The 21418-nt window shown below is 36.1% G+C and overlaps 2 protein-coding genes across 3 annotated transcripts; one reads left to right on the top strand and one right to left on the bottom strand.

Annotated features, from left to right (window-relative positions):
* Positions 1-4134: 4134 nt before the first annotated feature.
* Positions 4135-17163, top strand: LOC144444510 (tubulin-specific chaperone cofactor E-like protein). Of its 2 annotated transcripts, none has more exons than XM_078133950.1 (10): positions 4135-4437; positions 6115-6192; positions 7489-7680; positions 8542-8680; positions 9575-9668; positions 10529-11105; positions 11512-11570; positions 12310-12465; positions 12656-12808; positions 13349-17163. In XM_078133950.1, the coding sequence occupies exons 1-10, from the start codon at positions 4267-4269 to the stop codon at positions 13491-13493; spliced, it is 1764 nt and encodes a 587-aa protein (XP_077990076.1). In that variant the 5' UTR covers positions 4135-4266; the 3' UTR covers positions 13494-17163. The 2 variants fall into 2 exon arrangements, with proteins under 2 accessions (XP_077990076.1, XP_077990075.1); XM_078133949.1 differs by having other exon boundaries at positions 12310-12446; positions 12640-12808; positions 13349-17162.
* A 722-nt stretch (positions 17164-17885) lies between these two features.
* On the bottom strand, positions 17886-21183 carry LOC144445081 (U11/U12 small nuclear ribonucleoprotein 25 kDa protein-like). The gene is made up of 4 exons (XM_078134632.1): positions 20720-21183; positions 19805-19910; positions 19025-19099; positions 17886-18357 (listed from the first exon to the last, which is right to left on the bottom strand). The coding sequence occupies exons 1-4, from the start codon at positions 21000-21002 to the stop codon at positions 18300-18302; spliced, it is 522 nt and encodes a 173-aa protein (XP_077990758.1). The 5' UTR covers positions 21003-21183; the 3' UTR covers positions 17886-18299.
* Positions 21184-21418: the final 235 nt, after the last annotated feature.

Below are 21418 nucleotides of genomic sequence, written 5' to 3'. Positions count from 1 at the left end.
CCCTGATGGAGGAACAGGCATAAAGATACCACTGCGCATGCTTGGTATGTTCCGCGAAGCACCACATCGGGACACTTTCATTTGAATGCATCAGCAGAAACTGAGAGGATCTGGGAGAGGGAGAGAGGGGGGCAGAACGATTATATGTGTAATTATTCAATTTTTGGAAATTGTAAATACAGAGAAATTATAAAGTCAATAAGTGAGAAAAGCAGCATAATTTTTATCATTTACCACAATATGCAATCGAAATCTGACAAATATCAGCTAGTGAATCTAAGGAAACGCATAAGCTTATCTTTGTTGTTAAATTTTAGGCATCGTCATTTGAGGACTAGACAAAAAATACCAAAATTTCGCAAAAAATGACGTGAAATTGTGAACAGGCTGGACTATTTTTTATGCTGACCCTTCTTTGAATGCATGATTTGAAAGTTTGCCCTCAAGTAACCCTGATGGAGCGCCCTCTTTCATCTTTTTTAGTATCGGGCTAGATCAGTCAGTCAGAGATAGAAATGTAAGATCGTACGTAAACGTAGTGCGAATACGAAAGGAAACTTTATTTTTCTGAATAATCATCGCTTGGTACAGCACACTCTCTTGATGTTCACTTTCATCTCCCCCTCTTCATGTTTGAGCTTTTAAAATCGTCAGTTTCCATACATTTCCACCAACGTTTAGCATTTTTTTTTAATTTACAGCTTACGGCTATAAATTAAACCATATGCTCTTTTCGATGTCACAGAAAAACAACAACAGATGTGTACTAGCGGCTGACACTTTCAGTCGAACTTTCAGTCGAGGGGCAAGTATATATACTGAAAAGAAATATACATTAAAATAAAGTACAAATAAATACTACATATATATACATCAATTATGCAACCCTTTGTTATTGGGTTACATGTCTTATTTATAAAAGTGGCCAGCCGATATAAATCATTTATCATGCGTCATTAGAGATTTCCCTTGGTGGCGACATTACCAAGCTTAGTCTAAACTATAAGTGAATAACAAAGATACACACACATTTCCCGGTATATTCGAAATAAATGATAATTATCCCACGTTGTTTGTTTATTCCTTTTTCTTTGCTTTTGTTGGAGGCCGTAGATGTTTTTAATAGTTTAAATTGAAAACGAGGTCACGGTTACTACAACGACAAACGTGCTTACATTTCTGTGTGTTTGTCCTTGTCAAAACATGTAAACAATACTATTTGTGTACATGTGTGTGTGGTGATTGTTGTTTTGATTATCACTCTAGATCTGGCAATGTACATATGTTCATATGCACTTTTCGTGGGTCACGTGACTCACGTCTGTATCTGCTCCAAACTTAAAATGGCACAAACTGAAGTGTAAATTTAATTAGTTGAAGTTTTATTTTCAAGCCATTTGTTGTAGAGCCTCGGATAAGAACTGAGTTTATAACTCTGAGTTTTTTTTTACAGAGTATACTCACATACAATAATTGCATTAAATTGATGTAGTATAATGCACAGTCACTTGTGAGCTAATATTCTATTTCAAAATAATCATAATTTTATTATTCTATTCTATAATTTTATTATTCTATAGGATGATCATAATACAAAATAATGATTTTATTAGGTGTTCACGAATGTTCAAAAAATACCGTCATCAAAATACCGTCATCGGAGACGCCGATGACGGTTAATTTTCCGTAAATACCTAATAATGTCATTATTATGCATTATGCATGCTGAAATAGAATATTATTTTATATTTGTTACAAATGAGGAAAGAAAAGTGACACGTGTGACAACGTTCTTTAGAATAAGTATTAGCTCACAAGTGTCTGTGGTATAATGTTCATATCGATATATTTCTTACTTGTCTGTGATACCTTCGATGGCATTAAAACATCTTGTGGCGGAGGGGGGGGGGGTTCCTCGACTAACTATATTGAATTGAAATTTATTTCATCAGATAACAAAAAACAAAACAATAAATAAATAAATAAATAATACATTACACTTTCAAACAAATTGGACAAAAGGAAATATACATGTGTTATCTAATGGGGACCATGAAAATAGTTCAGCAGAACTAGTCGTGTCCATGGCCCGTACATTCAATTTTAGATTAATTCAAATTCATAAATGGACGCAACGAAGAAAATTAAGTCAAAAATAAACACAGCACGCATTCACGCACACTCATACACACACACGCACGCACATACATACATATGCATACACACACATACGAGAAGAAATAAAGCAAAAACCAGAAATGTTGTAAAAACGCCAAAGAGTATAAATTAAGGTTGGTGTGTAGAATTTAAAATATAATTTCTTAGTTCATTTTTGAACTGTTGCCTGGACATGTTAATTTTTAGGTGACTTGGTAAAGAGTTCCAGTGCTTTGTCGCTGCATATTTGAAATTGTGTTGGGTGATGGTCAATTTTATCGATGGTGGACGAAAGTTACCACTGGAGGCTGAACGGTTTTGATATGTATGAATGGGACGGTCAAAATACTTTTCTATGTTGTGGGGATAACGATTATTTCTAAGATCATACACGAAAATACAGGAGGAAAATTTACTAAGTTGAAATATATTTAGAACATTAAGTTGGTTAAAAAGGGGTTCAGAGTTTGCGTTGAAATCAGTGAATGTTATCAAGCGGACAAATTTCTTTTGTAGTCGGAATATTGGGTCGAGAAGAGTTTGGTAAGTATTGCCCCAAATCTCTAAACAATATGTTAAGTGTGGTAAAATAAATGAATTATATATCATGATAAGGGTCGATCTGGGAACAAACATTTAATTTTGATCCATATTTAAATTATGCAAATAATGTTAATCACGTGACAATTAAAAAAGGACACAAGCTAGGTTCATACTAGTTAACCATCACTTGTAATTGACTGATCACTCAAAATAACCTGATGACGTAAGCGCTTAATTTGTTATAAATATGTCGTGCGTTCTAAAAATATGTCATAAAACATATACATGTATAGGTAATGACAAAGCAGGAACCCATTGACATTAACATTATACGGGTACTGTAATAGTTTAATCAAGGTTTCTGTAAACATTTTTACTTGAGATAAAATCTTTTAAACTCCTCAGCTTGTGCCACTAAATTAATCTGTAAACTACTACGGTATGATACACATTGTTGTAATTCAGTAAACAGTACAGTGATTAAGACTTCCCCAAATCGCTGTTGGCAATAAACGTTTCCCCTGTGTCCCCAATATATCATACTTCTTTTAAATAGTTGATAATTGGATAGATTTTGATAATTTGTATTTTATATGAAGATTTCGGCACAAGCTAAGAAATGTTGACTGTAAACTTTTATATAAACAAAAACCTTGATTGACATGAACTATTCTCGTATAATATTAATGTTGATACATGCATTCTATATATCCTGTCTTCTGACATGGTTGGAACAGTAGACTGTCATATATACGTCATGTCGTTCCGCCCTCACCTGCAGTGAGAGGGGTTGGTTGATGTGTGAGGGCGCCCCATCACAGCGTACCTTACAGACTATTACTATTAGGGGAGAACCATTTGATTTCTGGGGGTGGGGGTGGAGGAAATGGGTATGGCAGCAAATTTTTTCCCATCGCTGTGACAGGAAATTTACTTTTCTATTGTCAGTCCTGCAACAAATCATTTTTTTCCATATGTAGAAGCAATGTGAATTTTCTTTTCTTGATTACCAATTTTGTAACGTGCGGTTCATAACTATACCTACATGCATGTCGTTCACAACTAACTTGTTTTATTTTATTACTATGAGAACGGTATGGTTACCTAAATTATAGACACTTGAAGATCTGTTTGGTTTTCACAATGCAATTAGCATTATATAAGTTTTAATAATGTTATTAATTGACCAATTGGAATCAACTTTGTTGTGCCAACAGAGCAGCTGACTTTTATGTGGTCTTTGTTATGATTGTTTAGAGAATCATAATTTTATGAATTTGTTAATTGGGTCTTATTTCAGTTCTACTCGTGACTATTTATAGATTTATCCCATTTGCAACATTAACACCCCCCCCCCCGTCTTGTCTTTTGCGCATGCTCAGATTGAGTCATAAATTTGCATTTCAGTTTCAAAACAAAGAAGAGCGACATAGACGTCCGAAGTCTGGTACATTCGTATGAGTCATGTGCTAAATTCAAGATCTGAGTTCATTTTCTGACAATTTTTTTTTCTTACAGCTGATCGTACAGTACTCAAATACTATATGTGAATGAACAGACACCATTATGGCGTACTGGAGAATCGATTTGACAGCAGACCAGGCCAACGATTCGGTGATTGCTACATCGGCAGTCGTTGACGAAATCAAAACAGAGGTCGAGCCAGGGGCAGAAGAAATGGAGAAAGAAAATGAGGAGAATTCATTTGTACGGGCTCTCAGAGACAAATATTGTGAGGTAATGACGAGATGTTTAATATCATGTCTAAGTGGTCAGAAAAATAGCGAGTTTTCAAACCTGCAACGGGACTTCCGTTGTAAACCACCGGTGATATTTACGTTTATATGTGATCGTTATTATGATCCATTGCAATTTGCATGTGTGTAATAATAATAGCGCATTGTATGCAGATAAGAGAGGGGTTCCTTAATATACATAAACAGTGCTGTATTTTGGATTGCAGCCAGCATTACGTATGTACGCGAGGTCACAGAATCGACAGTTTTTCCTTAAAGTGTTTTCCCTTTTCAGATATTTGAGTAACGCACAGGGTTTATTGACAAAGTAAATTCGACTATACCCAGAACTTTGGAAGAAAAACAGAGAATTTAAGTACTAGTAGCTGATGATGATGTACACCATTCATGCATGTAGTGATGTACTTATAAATTTATGTATAAAACAGTACATGTATTGTATACAACTGCATAGACATGTGTGTAAGTTTGTTTAGTATGACTAATTCAGCAATCATGTACTATTATATAATATAGTATACAACACATTTTCCTGGATCTTGGAGTCCGACGACGTGTGAAAATTTAAGACAACTTTGTGGGAATGTGATATGTCTGCTACATCCTATCCTAAACCATAGACCCTTCACCAAGGTTGGTGGAGGAGGGTCTATGCCTAAACCATGTACATACCATGGTGTAAGCTAAACCTAGTAATACTTCATTGTATGATTTGGCAGTTAACTGTCATGCCTCAATTTTATTTCCCCTAATCTTAAGATTCAAAGGCCAGGGTTTTAATCCCAGGTTATCAGATTAGTGTTATCTTACCAGTGGAGCTTATAAGGATTACATAGCATAGAATCATTCTTTTGCTCTAAACCACTGCCAGAGAGCTATTTTAATACCTAAATTTTAATCTAAAACGATAAACACTTACAAAAGTTCCATATAACTTTCTGTACAGTTTTTACTTCATTTATACTTTTACTGTATCTGCAACAGATTATTTTTATTTTGCTGGTCACTGTTATTTACCATAGTGGTGATGTAATACCTTATTTACATATACAAATTTATGTATTTTGGATGAGTCACACAACCTTTTACAAATGACTGACCATCCAGGGATACAGCCAGTGTCTATGTGTCTACTTGTCTGGGCAGTTTATAAATAGCCATGAGTAGTCTTTTGATTACTATTTATACAAATATGGCTTGATGTTGAAATTTGTACAAAAGCACAGGATTTGTATAAATTCTAACTTTGAAACCAATCTGATTAAAAATCTGATGTAGTGAATATGGCTCAATTTCTTTATTTACTTCTATTTTCTTCAAGTGTTGTTGTTGTCTTTGTTGTTCTGATGAGAGTGCATGAGCGCATCCTTCCTGTATTTTACCCAATACCATAGGAGTTCATGTTCAAATCATATACATTGAGTAATCCTCTCAACCACTTACAGGTACAGTATCTCAGAACACTGTTCAAACAGAGCATACAGACAACGATGTTATAGAGTAATAATTTAAAAATAATGTTATGGGTTAGCTATATTACCTTCAATAATTGTCTCATAATATTCATGTTACACATGGAAATCATTAAATTTTGTGTTAACACAACAAAATTATGACATCTATTTTTAAAAATATGTTTTGTTTTTATGTTTTTCAGGCATCACTGACAAATCTTTATTCAAATTCAAGAAGAAGGAGAAATTCCTCTGCGGAACTTGGTTTCCTTCATAACGTGGTATGTTATATAATATATTCCTCCCACACAGGCCTTTATTTATGTAATTCATCAGAATTTCTCCTGGATTTTACAAGATAGAGTTGAAGAGTCTACTCAACATACATGTATGGTGTTAAAGGTTCATTGACCCCATGAAAAAAATAGTTTGTGTGCCAAATTTATACTCTGAAATCACGTGATGAAACTTTGCTGTGTGTAACTTTTGATTTCTATGGAAACTACTCAGTGGCAGAACCAATGTTTGATATGATCTGGAGTTAGTGTTGTCATTAGTGTAGTTGTGGCAGAAAGCTGAAACTAATTTTTCAGATCCAGATTTTAATCCTGACTTGATCCAACATTGCATTAACTAATCTTGTCAAATATAGTCATTGATATCACTTCATGCTCAATAATTTGAAGCAACATGTCCAACGACGACTTTATCTTACAGTGCATAGTACAACCAGTGACAGACAAGCATTTACAACTTACAAGCAGAACTTGTTACAATCACTGCCAGGGAGAGTAATATACATGCAAGGGAATTGCATTAATAACACTTGACACATGCACTTGACACCACATGTAGGAGTTATAGAGACCCATATTACATTTCATGGGTTGATTACAACAGTTTTATGTCCCCAGCCTCCCCCCCCTTTACATAACAACTCACATTCAGAAAAAAATTTACACTGTAAAGAGGATATACAACAATGCTGTGCCAATGTTGGGTCCAATTCATTCATTTACTTTCCCTGTTTGCATCAATTCCACTTGTAAATGCTTGCCTGTCACTGGTTGTAAAATAATGGATGTGGTTCAGAACCAAAGGGATCTTCCTAGAAATTAAAGGCCAGGGATTCAGTAGAACCATAAGGATATTACATTTGACCATTCGTTTGTTCTGGACCAGTACCTCTCTGTTAGATAACTGTTTTCATACCAAAATGTTAATCCTAATTCAACCTTGGCCAGTACACTATATATATGTTAAAAGAACGGTGGTCACTCAACAAAGTTTTGCATAGACAGTATACACGATGACATCATCTCCTACATTATAAGTACCTCAGTTATCTTACAATATTTACAGTGACTCATTCCTCGTGTTATGGCTTAAATGAAGTACATGTAATAATGATGTCATGTGACAAGAATTTTTTTTACAAATGCTAGTAACTTTTCAATAATACAAGAGTTCTGATACTTATGTATTGAAATTAATTAAACTAGTAACACAATACATGTACATAAATTCACATAAAAGAAAACATTTTTTGATTTCTGAGTTTTCTGTTTTCCTTCCAGGTGTTAGATAATTGTGCTATCACTCATGCCGGCTTACCGACCAATGGTCTGGAAACCCTATGTCCTAATGTAGTGGATTTGGACCTTGCCAAAAACAATATCAAGACATGGTCTGAAGTTCTTCCTATCATGGCACAACTGCCATTCCTCAAATTTGTCAATCTTAGTTACAACAAACTGCAAAATCATCAGGTAAAGATAATTTGTCTTATTACTCAGACCTTGGTTTTATGAACAATTGTTATGGTATTTGTTAATATGAATTCAAAATATGTGAGTGTAAAAATTAGTTCTTGTATTGTGACCAAGCATACTAATTACATTATCTGTATGTCTGTACATCATGTTATCACTACGATGCCACCTAGCACTAAAGCCAACAAACAGATTGACAGTTTGAACAGGCGAAATGTTGTTCTTGTATTTATATAGAACCATTGGTCATGATACAAGAACTAATAATTACTATGTTTCACCAACCAGATGAACATATTTCATGATAAAAATGCGTGAATTTTGATGTTTGCCATGAAATTATGTACTTGTCATGGAAAATGGCTTGATATCCATGTGTAAAGATTACACTGGCTTGATTCCTCAATATTTTTCTTCATTCAGCCAAGGAAAAATGAGTGATCTAAGGGGGCTTTGTCTCTACAAGTCGCTAGACTCATAGTGACAACCATTAGGTCACAAGTATTTTCCAGCTGAATGAAGAAAAATATTGGAGAATAACATAATTATACCAGTGCCAGTAATATCAAAGAAAAATCAGGAAAGTCATATTTCGAATACAGCAGAACCAATGACATAGGCATGTATTGTTGTGACATAGACATGTGATGTCATGATGTAGATAGAGTATATATTCCATATTTTTTGTTCAACTTGGCTCATGCATGGTATAATGTAGTTTTATGTCTACATTTGTCTTTTAGATCTAGAAGCATTCATGTAGTTTAGGATAAATGTTCTAGTAGCTAAAATAAAATATGTACGAGGTACACATATCATTTAGTGTGAGTCACACACAGTTCTCTGTTTTTTTTTCAGGGTTGTCTTGATGACATTGAAAAGGGATTTGTTGCTGTGGAAAATTTTGTCCTCAATGGAACAGAAGTATCTTGGCAAGATGTGACAAGATTAGCCAAACACATGCCAAAACTGAAAGAATTGCATCTGTGTACAAATGGTAAGCAACATACAGATGTATTCAATGAAGTGGAATTTGCTGATCAGTATTAACAAGTACAGAACAAGGATGAGGAATCTCTCTGTATGTGCATGAAGCTGATTGGAATACGTCAGCCCAAAGTTCTATTCTGCACTTTCCTGCACTTTCAGTTAATGTTATTTCTATGGGCTTCACACATTCATTGAGACTCACAAGAGGTGTTCTTGATATTATGTGGTTATAAATACCAGTATTAAAATCCTAAACTTGACTAGCATTATGAAATGGAATGCCTATACAGTACAAAACATTTCAGAGAAACATAACAGAACGGACCACAGCACACCCCAAGATACCACACCACACCACACCACACCACACCACACCACATCACATCACACCACACCACACCACACCACACCACACCACAACACAACACATATAACACAACACAGCACAGCAAAACACAGCACAGAACTACACAACACAACACAACACAACACAACACAGCACAGCACAACGCAACACAACACAACATGTGTAACACAACACAACACAACACAACACAGCACTACACAACACAGCACAACACAACACAACACAACACATTAACTCACCACAGCAAAGCACAGCCCAGCACAATACAATATATGACTATGATTTACTGTATGCACAGCCTTTTAGCAAAGTTTGGGAACATTGGCAACATAAAGGGGAAATCTGGTGAATCTTGCATATAATTGTGTAACTCGTATCAATTTGAGTAAAACCCCAGTAAAATCCATGGAAACTCTGGTAGATTTTATCTACGTAAACATTTAGTCTAACTTTATACATCTTTACTTCTGTTAACATAGGACTTTTATCTAACTGGTACTTGATCAAGTTCATTGTTGATCTTTGATTTGACAGGATATAAGGGGGTTGAACACAATGACACCAAGGAATTGCTGGATACTCTGTCTACTGTACAATGTCTGAGACTCAACAACAACAATATTACAAGGTAAAATATCCACTGATATATATAGTACTGATTGTAAAAGAAGTGCATATGATCAGATGAATGATACTTTTTCTTAGTGTATACATTGTATCTTGATTAATGTAATGGTAACCATTCTTACCCCAATCTCACTCTAGTGTCGTCACTGGGGTTTCTCATAGATGTAAAATAAAGTTCACAAATCCCTTTCTGACTTGGATAGTATTGTGGTAGTATTGGGCTAACTCACTGCTAATACTGTGCTGCCAGAACCAGCATGTGTTAGCACCTGGGCTGGGGTTAATGCCTGCACCCGTCAAATGTTAACACCAGGCTGGCCCCAGTGCTAACACCAGGCTGGCACACACACCTAACAAGTATGTTTTAGCAACTGGAAGGGTCGATGCCTGCAACAGCTAAATGTTAACACCAAGCTAGCTAACAACAGAGTAGAATTAACATCTCACCAGTGTGGTTTCAACTGAAAAGGTTGATGCCTACATCAATCCAATGTTAACACCAGGCTACCGCAGTACTATCACCAGGCAGACACTAATACCTGACCAGCATGCAGTAGCAACTGGAAGGTGCAATGCTGCATCAGCAGGGTGTTAACATCATGCTGACATAGGGCAAGCACATTGGATAGGGTCTCTTGATGTGCTTTGGCAAAAGAGTATTATGTACTATTATGTTGCAAGAAACATAAATTGTAGGTGTAATTTGGAAGGGTGCAGTAACATCGTCATAATTTGAAAGTCAAAACTGTCATTTCTCATTCATAACTCAATACTGGAAGTGCATCATCAAAACAGTAAAAATCTTAAATGTAAATTTCTGATTTATATGTTAGCTTGATTGTTGATATTTTTTGTACATAGATGGGAAAGTGTGACTAAACTTGGCCTGTTACCGCTTTTGAAGAATCTTATTCTGTCTGGAAATCCACTTGAACATGTGGAATACCAGGAAACTATAAATATAGAACCTAAATATGAATGTCATGGATGTAATGGAGACGGTAACCATGGTGATGGTAGCCAAGGTGATGATGAAATGGAGGAAAATGTTACAGAGGAAGTCCAGGATTTCTTGGACTTTGTTGTGATGAATGTGGTGAGGTTGAACTCTTTACCAGATGAGGAGAATACGGAGGCTGAAATGGAAAACTCAGAAAATCGTACATCAGAGGTACAAAATGTAACAAGACTACCAAGTGATGCAAACATGAATGGAGGAGTAGAGCAAGGCGACACAGAGGATGTGTTTGTATCTTGCGAAAATGTCAATGAGAAAAATGGTGTGAAAAATGAGAATGAACAGAAAGTTGACTCTAAAAACTCAGCGATAGGATTTCCATCTCTGGTGACACTGTGTGTGAGTGAAACTCATCTCTCCAGTTGGCAGGATTTTGCCGAATTGTCCAAGTTTCCTCTCTTGACAAATCTGAGGATAAAGGTATGTACGGAATGATTATCAAAAGTATTATATTTATTATAAAAACAGCAGCTGAAGTTTATCTTCAAGAATAACTGCTTTGTATTGTTGAAACAAATCTTTGATTTTCCTGTGTGATCCGTACACAATGATGGACAATGTATGTCAACCCGTAGTTTAATTCATAGTTTGGTATCATGGATTTACAAATTGCATTAACTTTGCTTAAATATTGAGCGAAAAACTTATGACGCCATAATGCAAAATATTCAGTGTCATCATGAACAAACCAGGGCAAAAACTGTGTTCTCACACTGTGCTCGCAGCACTTCACCCATGGCATGGACCTGTAATCGCACAAGTTTGGTTTAGTCATGACAAAACACTTTCTAGTTTTCTCAAAGAAAACTTATTTTTTTTCTGTCAGGGTATTAAACTTCTTCAAGAATTGTCTTCTGAAGAAAGAAGAAAACTTTTCCTGGCAAGGTTTGTCAAAACATTTTGTCAAATGTTTTAGCCCCATTATTTTCCTTGATTCAGCAAATGGTGGGAAAAAACATAGCAAGATTATTTACATACAGCTGATTACGTTGAATCATAGCAATAGTACAGGGTGGCCACTAGAATGTTACCTTACACAGACTGAATGACTGGGTGTTGTGTATGTTGCACTGTCTACCAAGTTTTTTTGATATACATGTATATTTGATATGTCATAGGATGTAAGCAGAGTGTTTTATTGTGGTTCACAAGTTTCTACCAAGTTTGAGTTTTTGATAGATTAAGTTCTTTTGTCAATGGTTCAAGTCTCTGATATGCCACCCCTGTGTTTCTAGGAAGTCTGCTGAGCCTTAAACATTAGAGTAGTCTGTAAGGTACAGATAGTCATGCCATGCTATCAGCAAGCACTCACACGAAGCCTGATACAGTGATAGGGCTGAACAACATGATGTATGTTAATGTTACAGTCTAATATGACAGGTACTTGTGGGAAGTTTAGGCCCATCAATACAACAGGTGCTTCATGGAAGTTTGAACCCTTAATATGCCAGGTGCTTGAAAGAAGTGTAAGCCCTCAATATGCCAGATGCTTCTACTGAATTTAGCACTAGGTATAGCCAATTACAAGGGCTACTACTAATTAGTGTATTTATCCTTTAATTGTCATTCCTCATCAGTTTTCTTTTATTAATCTCTTGTGTATTTATGATCTGTCCTTATTCAGTTTGCCAAATATCAAGATGTTAAATGGCAGTGAGGTATCCAATGATGAAAGAGAGAAGGCCGAGATGCACTATGTGAAATATTTTACAGAAAACGAATCCCCTCCTTCCAGGTACCAGGAGCTTGTTGAGAAATATGGTACGTATCCATGCTTATTGTTATTACTGATGCTGACTATACCCCTAGGGTTAAAACTAACCACATTGTGTTGTTGTATCTACTTTTAAAAGTTTGCACCTTCTCAGAACTGTAGTTACCTAACATATAAACAATTCACACCATATAACAACCTAAGTATAAGTTTGTGAATGAAAATTTTGTATCTCTTCAGGCAAACCGACTACGAGCAACACAGTGTACAAGCACCGATCTCTGAAGAAATATGCTGATGTTACATTTGTCTATAGAGGGCGCCCTTTAGAGCAGAGTAGCATCTACATATTACAGCCAATTGGCAAGCTCAAATTGTATTGTTCTAGTTTGGTACATTCCACAATAAAGTAAGTATGTCTGTTGTTCATGCTATTTTTTATTTCCTCAAAAACTGTTGTCAGTTTCATTAACATCTTAGGAGTTCTGACTTCTTTCATTTTAATACTACAGAGCTTGACTCATCATACAGAGTTACTTAGGCCGCATTGTTTTATGCCTTCCTAAACGACTCCTGTTATTACGTAGCCTAGATCCTTCACATTTGCAGATGTCAATTAACATCCATCCACAGAGGCTTAGCCATATGCTAACAGTTTTATATTCATACCTAAAATTAGCTTACAGTTTCACACAGCAACAGTTCAAGTCCATCATCCAATCTATCCCTATGTGAATGTCTGATCCTGTCTAGCACTGCAGATTTCATTGCACAGATATGTCTGTCTGTCCATGTACAGCCATAACTTGGACACACACAGGTCGATTTCAACCAAACCTGGCACAACTGTCAAGTACTAATAAGTACATATGCACATCACTTATTTAGAAATAAAAAACATTGCCAAAGAAAACTTACAGAAATTAATATTCTCTGCCTTTTTCCCCAGGAAAGTCCGAATCTTTCATTTGTCAAAAAATATGGAGGAGGACGATGGTGAACCTATTTTCCAGGAATTGTTCCTGGAATCCTTACCAGTTAGTAGATTTGATATCATGGATGGTGATGAGATCCACATAGAAAAAATAGCTTGAAAGATGCACTAGCTACAACTGGAATATGTTTTTGAAACTGTTTTGGTAGATATAATGAAGTGCTCATAATATATTACACCCTGAACAGTAGTGAATCACTTTCAGTCACCTGTGGGTAGTAAACATGTTTGAGTAGCTGTACATGTATACCACAGTAAATCTAATCAAATTCATTAGTACCCAAAAATCAGCGCACCAACACAATCATGATTTCAACCTGTTACTATAATACTTGTGGATAAAATTGACATCTAATTATCATATACAATGACAAATTATTGGTATTTTAACTGTTTTCAGTAGATATATTGTTGGTTGTCTAGTCAAAAATATAATGCTCCAATTACAGCTAGTGCAGCTTGCACTACTATCTACTATATTGTTAAGTGATTGTACTTCCACTTGTTGAAGATGAAAAAGTTTTGGACTTTTAAGACTTTAGATAGAAGCAAGCTCTCCCGTGATACAATTGGACAGTATCCATGAAATTTTTGTTGTCATTTACATTTAAGTTTTTAATCATAACTGTGTATTTTGTGTTGCTATATTACACAGAATATGGTATCAACATTTCAATTAGAATTGATACATTTTCATATCATATGCACATCAAGATGATAACTGCAAACCTGTTTACAGATACAGGGTAATCTCGTGGGTGACGGATCAACTCGTCCCAATTTCAACTCGTCCCATTTCAACTCGTCCCACTCAACTCGTCCAATTTTCAACTCGCCCCATTTTCAACTCGCCCCAACTCTTGCAATATAATTTACCTGTGCATATATGAAATCGAAGCTAGTAGTACTCAGTTTGGAGGGTCTGTGGTATCTCTTATTCCACTAATGAAGTACCACTTGCGCTGTAAACACATACTACAATACTTAGTTGCGTTAACTAGGGAGAGGAGACACGTCTCCAAAACCCGTACGCGCGGAAGTCGTAAGCGTGTCAGTCACTAATATTCTCCCTGGTTATTATCATTATTATTTCTTATTTGGGTTGTAAACATTAAGTCCTAATGTGAAAAGTGATATTCCATGACTGAGGAAATTTAAAGTTGTTGTGCTAGTATAAGTTCTAGATCTACCAAACACTTAGCCAAAACCCACACCACTTTCTGCTACGAAATGTTACATTTGCTACGCTTCGACTGCCTACGTAGGTAAAATCATGTAAATGTTTCGGTCTCCGTACTTCGAGTCCATGTATCGTTTAGATTTATAAACGTTTCCTATTGTTGTTGGGGCGAGTTGAAAATGGGACGAGTTAAAAATGGGGCGAGTTGAAAATGGGGCGAGTTGAAATGGGACGAGTTGAAAATGGGACGAAGTGAATCGCAATCATCTCGTGTACATTCAGAGATTAGATAATTGAACAAAATACAAAGACTGACTTTTCCCCCATACATATTGACAAAGTAGAGGATTACATATACTTTTTGACTAAAATAATTCTGTTAAATTGAGGTCATGCAACTTTTGAATGGTATATTTATGCTTATTATTACAAGAAAGATATACAATGTAGTCATGTTATTGTTAAAGGCCAGGTTTCAATTCGAGGTTGTCACATTAGTGTTTTCTTATCAGTAGAGCATACGGATTGCATAGGGTCAACAGCCCAGCCCAGACATATACATACATAAACACAATCATACATTTCTACAGAAATGCACTCAGGTTTGGGACTATGTGCAACGTAGACCTAGCCTATGTTGCATGCTCCATATCGCGTTGCTGTGGAACTGTCAAAGCTTTCCCAGTCAGTCCACAGGTTATCCCAGAGTCACTCAGGCCTGTGGGCTCTGTGTGTGTTAATCTTCCCAGTCTGTTAGGGTCATTGCACAAGACGTCCTTCTACATTTACACTCATCTTGTAAGTGAAACATGAGTGATACAGCTTATTCACTCTGTAGAACACTCACCTGGGATTGGTCATAGAAAATTTCCAGTCTCCAGTGGCATTTGAACCCATGACCTCCTGACTGCTAATCCTAAGCACTAACCACTACGTTACAGGGAGAGTTTTGAGACTGATATACATTGTATAGTCCTGTATGGCATATCACACACACAGCTTAGTGATGCATTGAAACATGAACCGCCACCCTATATTATATTTTTTCAGTCTGATTTTGTATTTTTGTGTAGCTGTAAACAAACATATGTATTTGTTCTTTACTGTGTTGTTGTTGTTGTTACTGACGTGAATTTCTTCACTATTATAACTTTGTAAATATTTTGCATATCTTTAACATAACTACTCGACATGAAACATATTTCATAGAAATATTATGTATGAGTAGTTTTGTGTGACCCGCTTCTTCATAAAAGTTATTTAAATTACGCGTTTCAAGGTGTGTCATAGTAAGTGTCATTTCTTTTCCAACAGCCATCTTGAATTACATTATTTCAACTTCTATCATTCCAAGTAATAATTAGTTATTGTACCATGACCAAGGGGTCAATTATTTACAAGTAAAGTTTCGCATGTTCATGTCGACAGGCTTTGTCAAACTGTCTGTTTGCTGGCTTTACTGCTAGGTGGCGATTACGTGATCATGATGTAATTGGTATGTTCCTTTGTCCCTGTTCATGGTGTTGCCCCCATGTCTTCTGATGTGGAGCTATTATCTAATTTACCAGGAAAATGTCATGATATGGTAATATATGTAAATGGTCACTTCCAAATATGGTGTAAGGACTAGACTGTCCTATTCTCTGTCAGTGATGCATTGTAGTAAAGCCTGCCAATGGATAGTTTGACAAAGCATGTCGACCTGAACAGGTGAAATGTTACTTTTAAGTAAATAGAACCCTTGGCTATGATACAAGGACATATTATTACTATGTTTTACCGACCTGATGAACATATTGAATTATATCATTCCAAGATACAGTTTATTTATTTACAATTTTAGCATAACATTGTTGATTAGAATTTGTGTGTAAAATTCAAAGGAATATTCCTTTCATTTGGTCATTTTAGCTCAGCTTAGGTTCAGTAGTGCTACAGGTATAGTGCAGTGTCTGCAGCTCAGTTTGTGAGTGTGTGTGTGTGTGTGTGGATGGATGGCTTAAACTCTAAAACTGTTGGGCCGATTATTTTGATATTTGAAGGGAATGTTACTGTGGGTGTCTCGCTGAGAAATTGTTGTAATCAAAATGATCGCACAGCAAATGTGTGATTTGGGTCCAAAAATGTGGTTCTTGGTGAAGCAAGTCTTTACTATACACTCAAAGACATATACCCTAACACAATATGTATTTTGCTGTAATTCAAGTCTGAAGTGGTCCAACAATCGGAATGGTGAAAAGTTATTTAGCAAATTTAGTTGAGTTTAGTAGATTTTCCCTTTCAATATGATGGTATTATGGTTGTACATTAGTATGAGATTTAGTGCAATGTTAGATGTGATAAATTTACTTCAGTTACATACACCAGACCATGTGTGAGCTTTTTAAGATTTTTATTCAGCTTTAGACATGGACATTTCTGGAAAACAGTGTTCTGTAAATATTTGAATGTTTTAGAGAAAAGTATATCAGAATCTATTGTCACTCGCATAGTTTTTACTAAAACTAGAATGATGGAAAATAAAAAATTGTGTTAAAAAAGATATGCAAAATAAACAAATGTACACGACAGTCTTCCATCTAGGACTGTACTGATATACCACAGTAGTGTTGTACTTTTGTCTTTTTTTTGTCTTTGCATAAAATGAAACTATTAGATAACAACCTATTCATCCTTTGGCTGTGGAGCAGGTGACCAAAAGTTTACTCCAAGCACAATGATCATTGGTGAGTGCAGCAATCTACTTGAAACAAGCCCTCTAAATCCCAAAGTAAATCATGTATGTACATGTTCATGTACCATTCTCGCAAGCCAGAGTTATTATTTCTACCACTACATTTCGAAATAACTCGTTAAAAACATTGCCGTAAAACAGGCCGTGGTTTGCGACGATGTCATGTACGTGAGGTATGATGTACACTGATGCCCTGGTCTCCACCTAACATGTGGGGCACATAAAGGGCTGTGTGTGTGTGTGTGTGTGCGTGTTGACGTCCTGGTCTCCACCTAACATGGGGCACATAAAGGGCTGTATGTTTGTGAGATACTACATGTAGTATGATATACATTGATCATCTGGTCTCTACCTTTGTATCTGGCATTTAGAGAATGTGCTTACGAACCTCAGCTGGTGGGTTCTTATACAGATAATTAAAAGGCATGGTGTTGGTCATGGCATATATGTTGTCATTTGAAACTCGATCTAGAAGTTTACTGTTTAGCATGAGGTGACGTGAAGTTTTACATGGTACTTTCACACAACCTGCTCAAGGTGCAAATACAGTAGTGTCTTGGCCCAACACAGACCATTAGTGGTACTATCGGTAGCTTTCATACCATACTCTGCTCCTTTTCTAAACTCTGTTAGAAATATAGTTTATAGTTTTAAATCTGTCACTCAGAAATCACGTTGGTTTAGGTACTGATTTATATATAGATGGATAACCAGAGGAACCAGTGTCCAGAGTGGTTTAAATCTTGTCCAAACACTTTAGCCAATCAGCTACATATAGCAGTGATGGGGTCGAAACATCAATGAGCAGATTACAAGGTGGCCACTTTAGGCATTTGGCCAACATGATACATACATGTATCAAAGTTGTAGCTTTTCACTGAACTTCAAAATTGTTGTTTTCAGCAAAATCTGCTGATAAACCATGGTCCATGTTCATGATACGCAAAGCAAACGTTGCACTCCTGACAGCTATGCAGATCTTTTTTTCACTGCTAATTCTCTCTATAGCGCTTGACAAACTTCACTTCACTTTGGTTCTTAATACCATACCTGCAAGACAGATAAAAAGTATGCTTAAAGGCTCATAATTCAATCCTTGGTTGTTGCATTAGTGCTGTCTTATCAGTGGAGCTATAAGGTTTAGATTTTGTCCAGAATCAACCTTTTTCTATAGCTACACGTGACAAGTGCATTTCACACCAAACTTTGCCTTCACCATCCTTTAGGATAGATCGATGTACATAGGAGACACAGGGTATTAGACAATATTGTAACCTCTGTGTGAACTTGTGGTTTATTGGCCATGAGTCATGGAATTATCAATAGCTTTGTCTCTATTGGCCAATCAAATCACTGCATACATACATACATACATACATACATACATACATACATACATACATACATACATACATACATACATACATACATACATACATACATACATACATACATACATAGAATAGTACTACTGGTCTACATTTTGTACTATGCACAGACATGATCTACTCATGTTATTCATAATTTGAATGATCCAACAATATTGTTTATAAAATCTACCTAATTCAAATACAGTACAGAAGGTTGTGAGAGCCATTACAGAAACAAATCAGAAACACTGGGATATTGGAATACAGTGTTTTCCAGTATGCGTCAGTGGCACGTCAAATCGCCTTAGAGGGCACACTGGATGTATACAATGAAAAAATAAACATACTCTTTGATCTTCTTGTGATTTTCACTCAGCCTTTCTCCATCAAACACCAGCCAATAGGTTTTCCATATATACCTCCTACAAGATCAGAAATATTAAATGAAAGTTATTCACAGGTAAAGTTCTCACTGGTTGAGATATTACTTGATCCTCTGGTAGACCAGTACAAGAATCAGACAGATAACAAATGTCAATGACAAAAGTGTGACCCAGGCATACTTAATGTAGTATGTGTACAATATATACTAGTCTGGATGCTATGTGTGGCTTTGAATCACTTCTCATGTCTAGCTCACTGAGGTCCTTAGATGAAATTTCAAATTTCAATGAGCCACCCATAGATTCACTCACACTATGTTCACAGAATCCAGCCCAATAATAAGACAGTGTTTATTGGGAACAGTTAGTGAGTTACATAGTATCTAAATATGGTACATTTGTCCATAGACCCTATGATTTGTGAGATCAGGTCGTTACTGAAGTTATACATTGTTTACATCATTCTAATAGTTAGGGGTTTACTCATTTGCATGAACAACTTTTGCTTGATGATTTCTCATTGAGCTAGACTGGGTGAAGAGAGATCTTGAGATTCAAAGCCACAGATAGGATCTAGACTATAGATATACATGCCTTTCCTAAAATGTAGCATAATAGTGGAAAACACCTTCCCTTGTTGTGTGAAGATGCATTTGCACAAAAATATGTGATATGTATGTACACAGAATGGCAAACTTTTTTCAGAACATAGCTTCTATAATTTTGATTTGTTTTAAAACTTACCAACTGATCTGTTTCTTTCTTCCTTCTCTTGTTAGTTTCATAGTAAAGTGTCTTTTGATAGCGTTCTTTAAATCCAGTACTGTAGCACCTTGCAGCACAACAACAGCTGTTGACAAAAAATTACAGTGATAGCTAAATTTGTGAATCCTCTGAATATTTTGTAATTTGTAAGTTTGTTGTCCTATATACCAATACAGGCTGATTTTTGTGGACAAACACAAGCAAGTAATACAGAAATGTTCTCAATGTCATACACTGTATTATACATCACCTGACCAATCTTGCATAATCCAGCATTCTCATTGGTCAAGAGCTCTGCCAATTATTTTTCACCAAAAGCCATATTTTTTGCTTGTTGGATCACATGATCACTGCAATTCCCCAAATGTAATCTCACAGACAACCAGAAATCCAGATAAAACATCATTTCGAGTACCAAATTTTTATTTGTAAACCATACATTGTCATTTGCCATTATTACAAGAAGTAATATAAGTTTATACCCTCATGTTTGGAGATAAAAGGGACTGTGAATGGAGGATAAAAATAACTCAAGAAAAAATACACATTTCAGTAGTTGAGCGTAGTCATAGCAACATTGGTCTTGATTGGCTAGGTAACATTTATAACTAAGATTCAAATAGTCCTGCTTGCAGATGGAGTACGAGACTCGATTCTGACAATGTCCCTAAACTTGGAGATGGAAAGGGACATTGTCAGAATAATCGATGAATCTCCATCACTACTACATCCATGTCCGAATCGAGTCCCCACTTAGTCCGTCTGCAAGCAGGACTGCATGTATGTTTATGAATATATGACGAGATATGATTCAAGCAATTGTTCTGGGAAACACTAAGCGACCCCCTCCCTTTCGAAATACTAGAGATGGACAAAGTGTGAACAAATACATACGGACAGTTTCCCCAGTATGTTTTCGTACGTTCACAGTCATAGCCTGTCCATATTCCAACGCTATCTGAGACGTTACTTCTTCGGGTGTGACGTCAGTAGGTAATCCAGCCAATAATGGGTCCTGTAAGATAGTTTTCATACCCTCCCGTACGATTTCCATGGCTTCTTTGTGTGAAAGTTCTGACGTGTCTTCCTGCATTGCAAGTACACTATCAGTTGACGTGTGTTGCACAACATTTATCGTGTTTACTTTGCTGGAGCTTGAACTTGGTCCGGGATCCATTTCACATGCGCTGTCGATATTTCAAGTTATGGTAACCGAATAAAGTAGAATGAATTAAAGCAACACTTTTTTTCACTCACTGACGACTCAACACATTGTTCTCAAAATTAGCCAACGACAAACACCCCGGACAGCGAATGAACACTTGCGAAGAAGAACTCTCCTCTTGCGATGCATATGCATTCAATGGGCGCAGCCATTTTCTTTTTAGCTGTTTGTTAATTATTTACACCAGTGTATTGCTCCTCAAAATGCCACTTTTTGGCTTATATTGATGGAAAAGAATTTGATTTATACACTTTTGACAACCAATATAAATATAAAACAAGAAAACCATGAAAATGCAGACGATCTAATGGTTATCAACCGGTAAAAGATTATCCAACACCTGAACATTGGCGGCGCTGTCATTTCCG

Source organism: Glandiceps talaboti, chromosome 13, assembly GCF_964340395.1.
Source record: "Glandiceps talaboti chromosome 13, keGlaTala1.1, whole genome shotgun sequence".
In the NCBI taxonomy this organism is placed as follows: domain Eukaryota; kingdom Metazoa; phylum Hemichordata; class Enteropneusta; family Spengelidae; genus Glandiceps; species Glandiceps talaboti.
This window is presented reverse-complemented; position numbering and strand designations above follow the sequence as displayed.

Bases quoted from the DNA above. Each gene is read 5' to 3' on its own strand.
- LOC144444510 (XM_078133950.1), top strand. From the start codon at position 4,267: ATGGCGTACTGGAGAATCGATTTGACAGCAGACCAGGCCAACGATTCG. The intron at 9,669-10,528 runs GTAAAATATCCA...TTTTGTACATAG, and splicing joins AACAACAACAATATTACAAG to ATGGGAAAGTGTGACTAAAC. The intron at 12,466-12,655 runs GTTATTACTGAT...ACCGACTACGAG, and splicing joins GGTACGTATCCATGCTTATT to CAACACAGTGTACAAGCACC.
- LOC144445081 (XM_078134632.1), bottom strand. From the start codon at position 21,002: ATGGATCCCGGACCAAGTTCAAGCTCCAGCAAAGTAAACACGATAAAT. The intron at 19,911-20,719 runs GTATGTATTTGT...TTTTGTCAACAG, and splicing joins ACATACTGGGGAAACTGTCC to CTGTTGTTGTGCTGCAAGGT. The intron at 19,100-19,804 runs GTAAGTTTTAAA...CTGATCTTGTAG, and splicing joins AGAAAGAAACAGATCAGTTG to GAGGTATATATGGAAAACCT.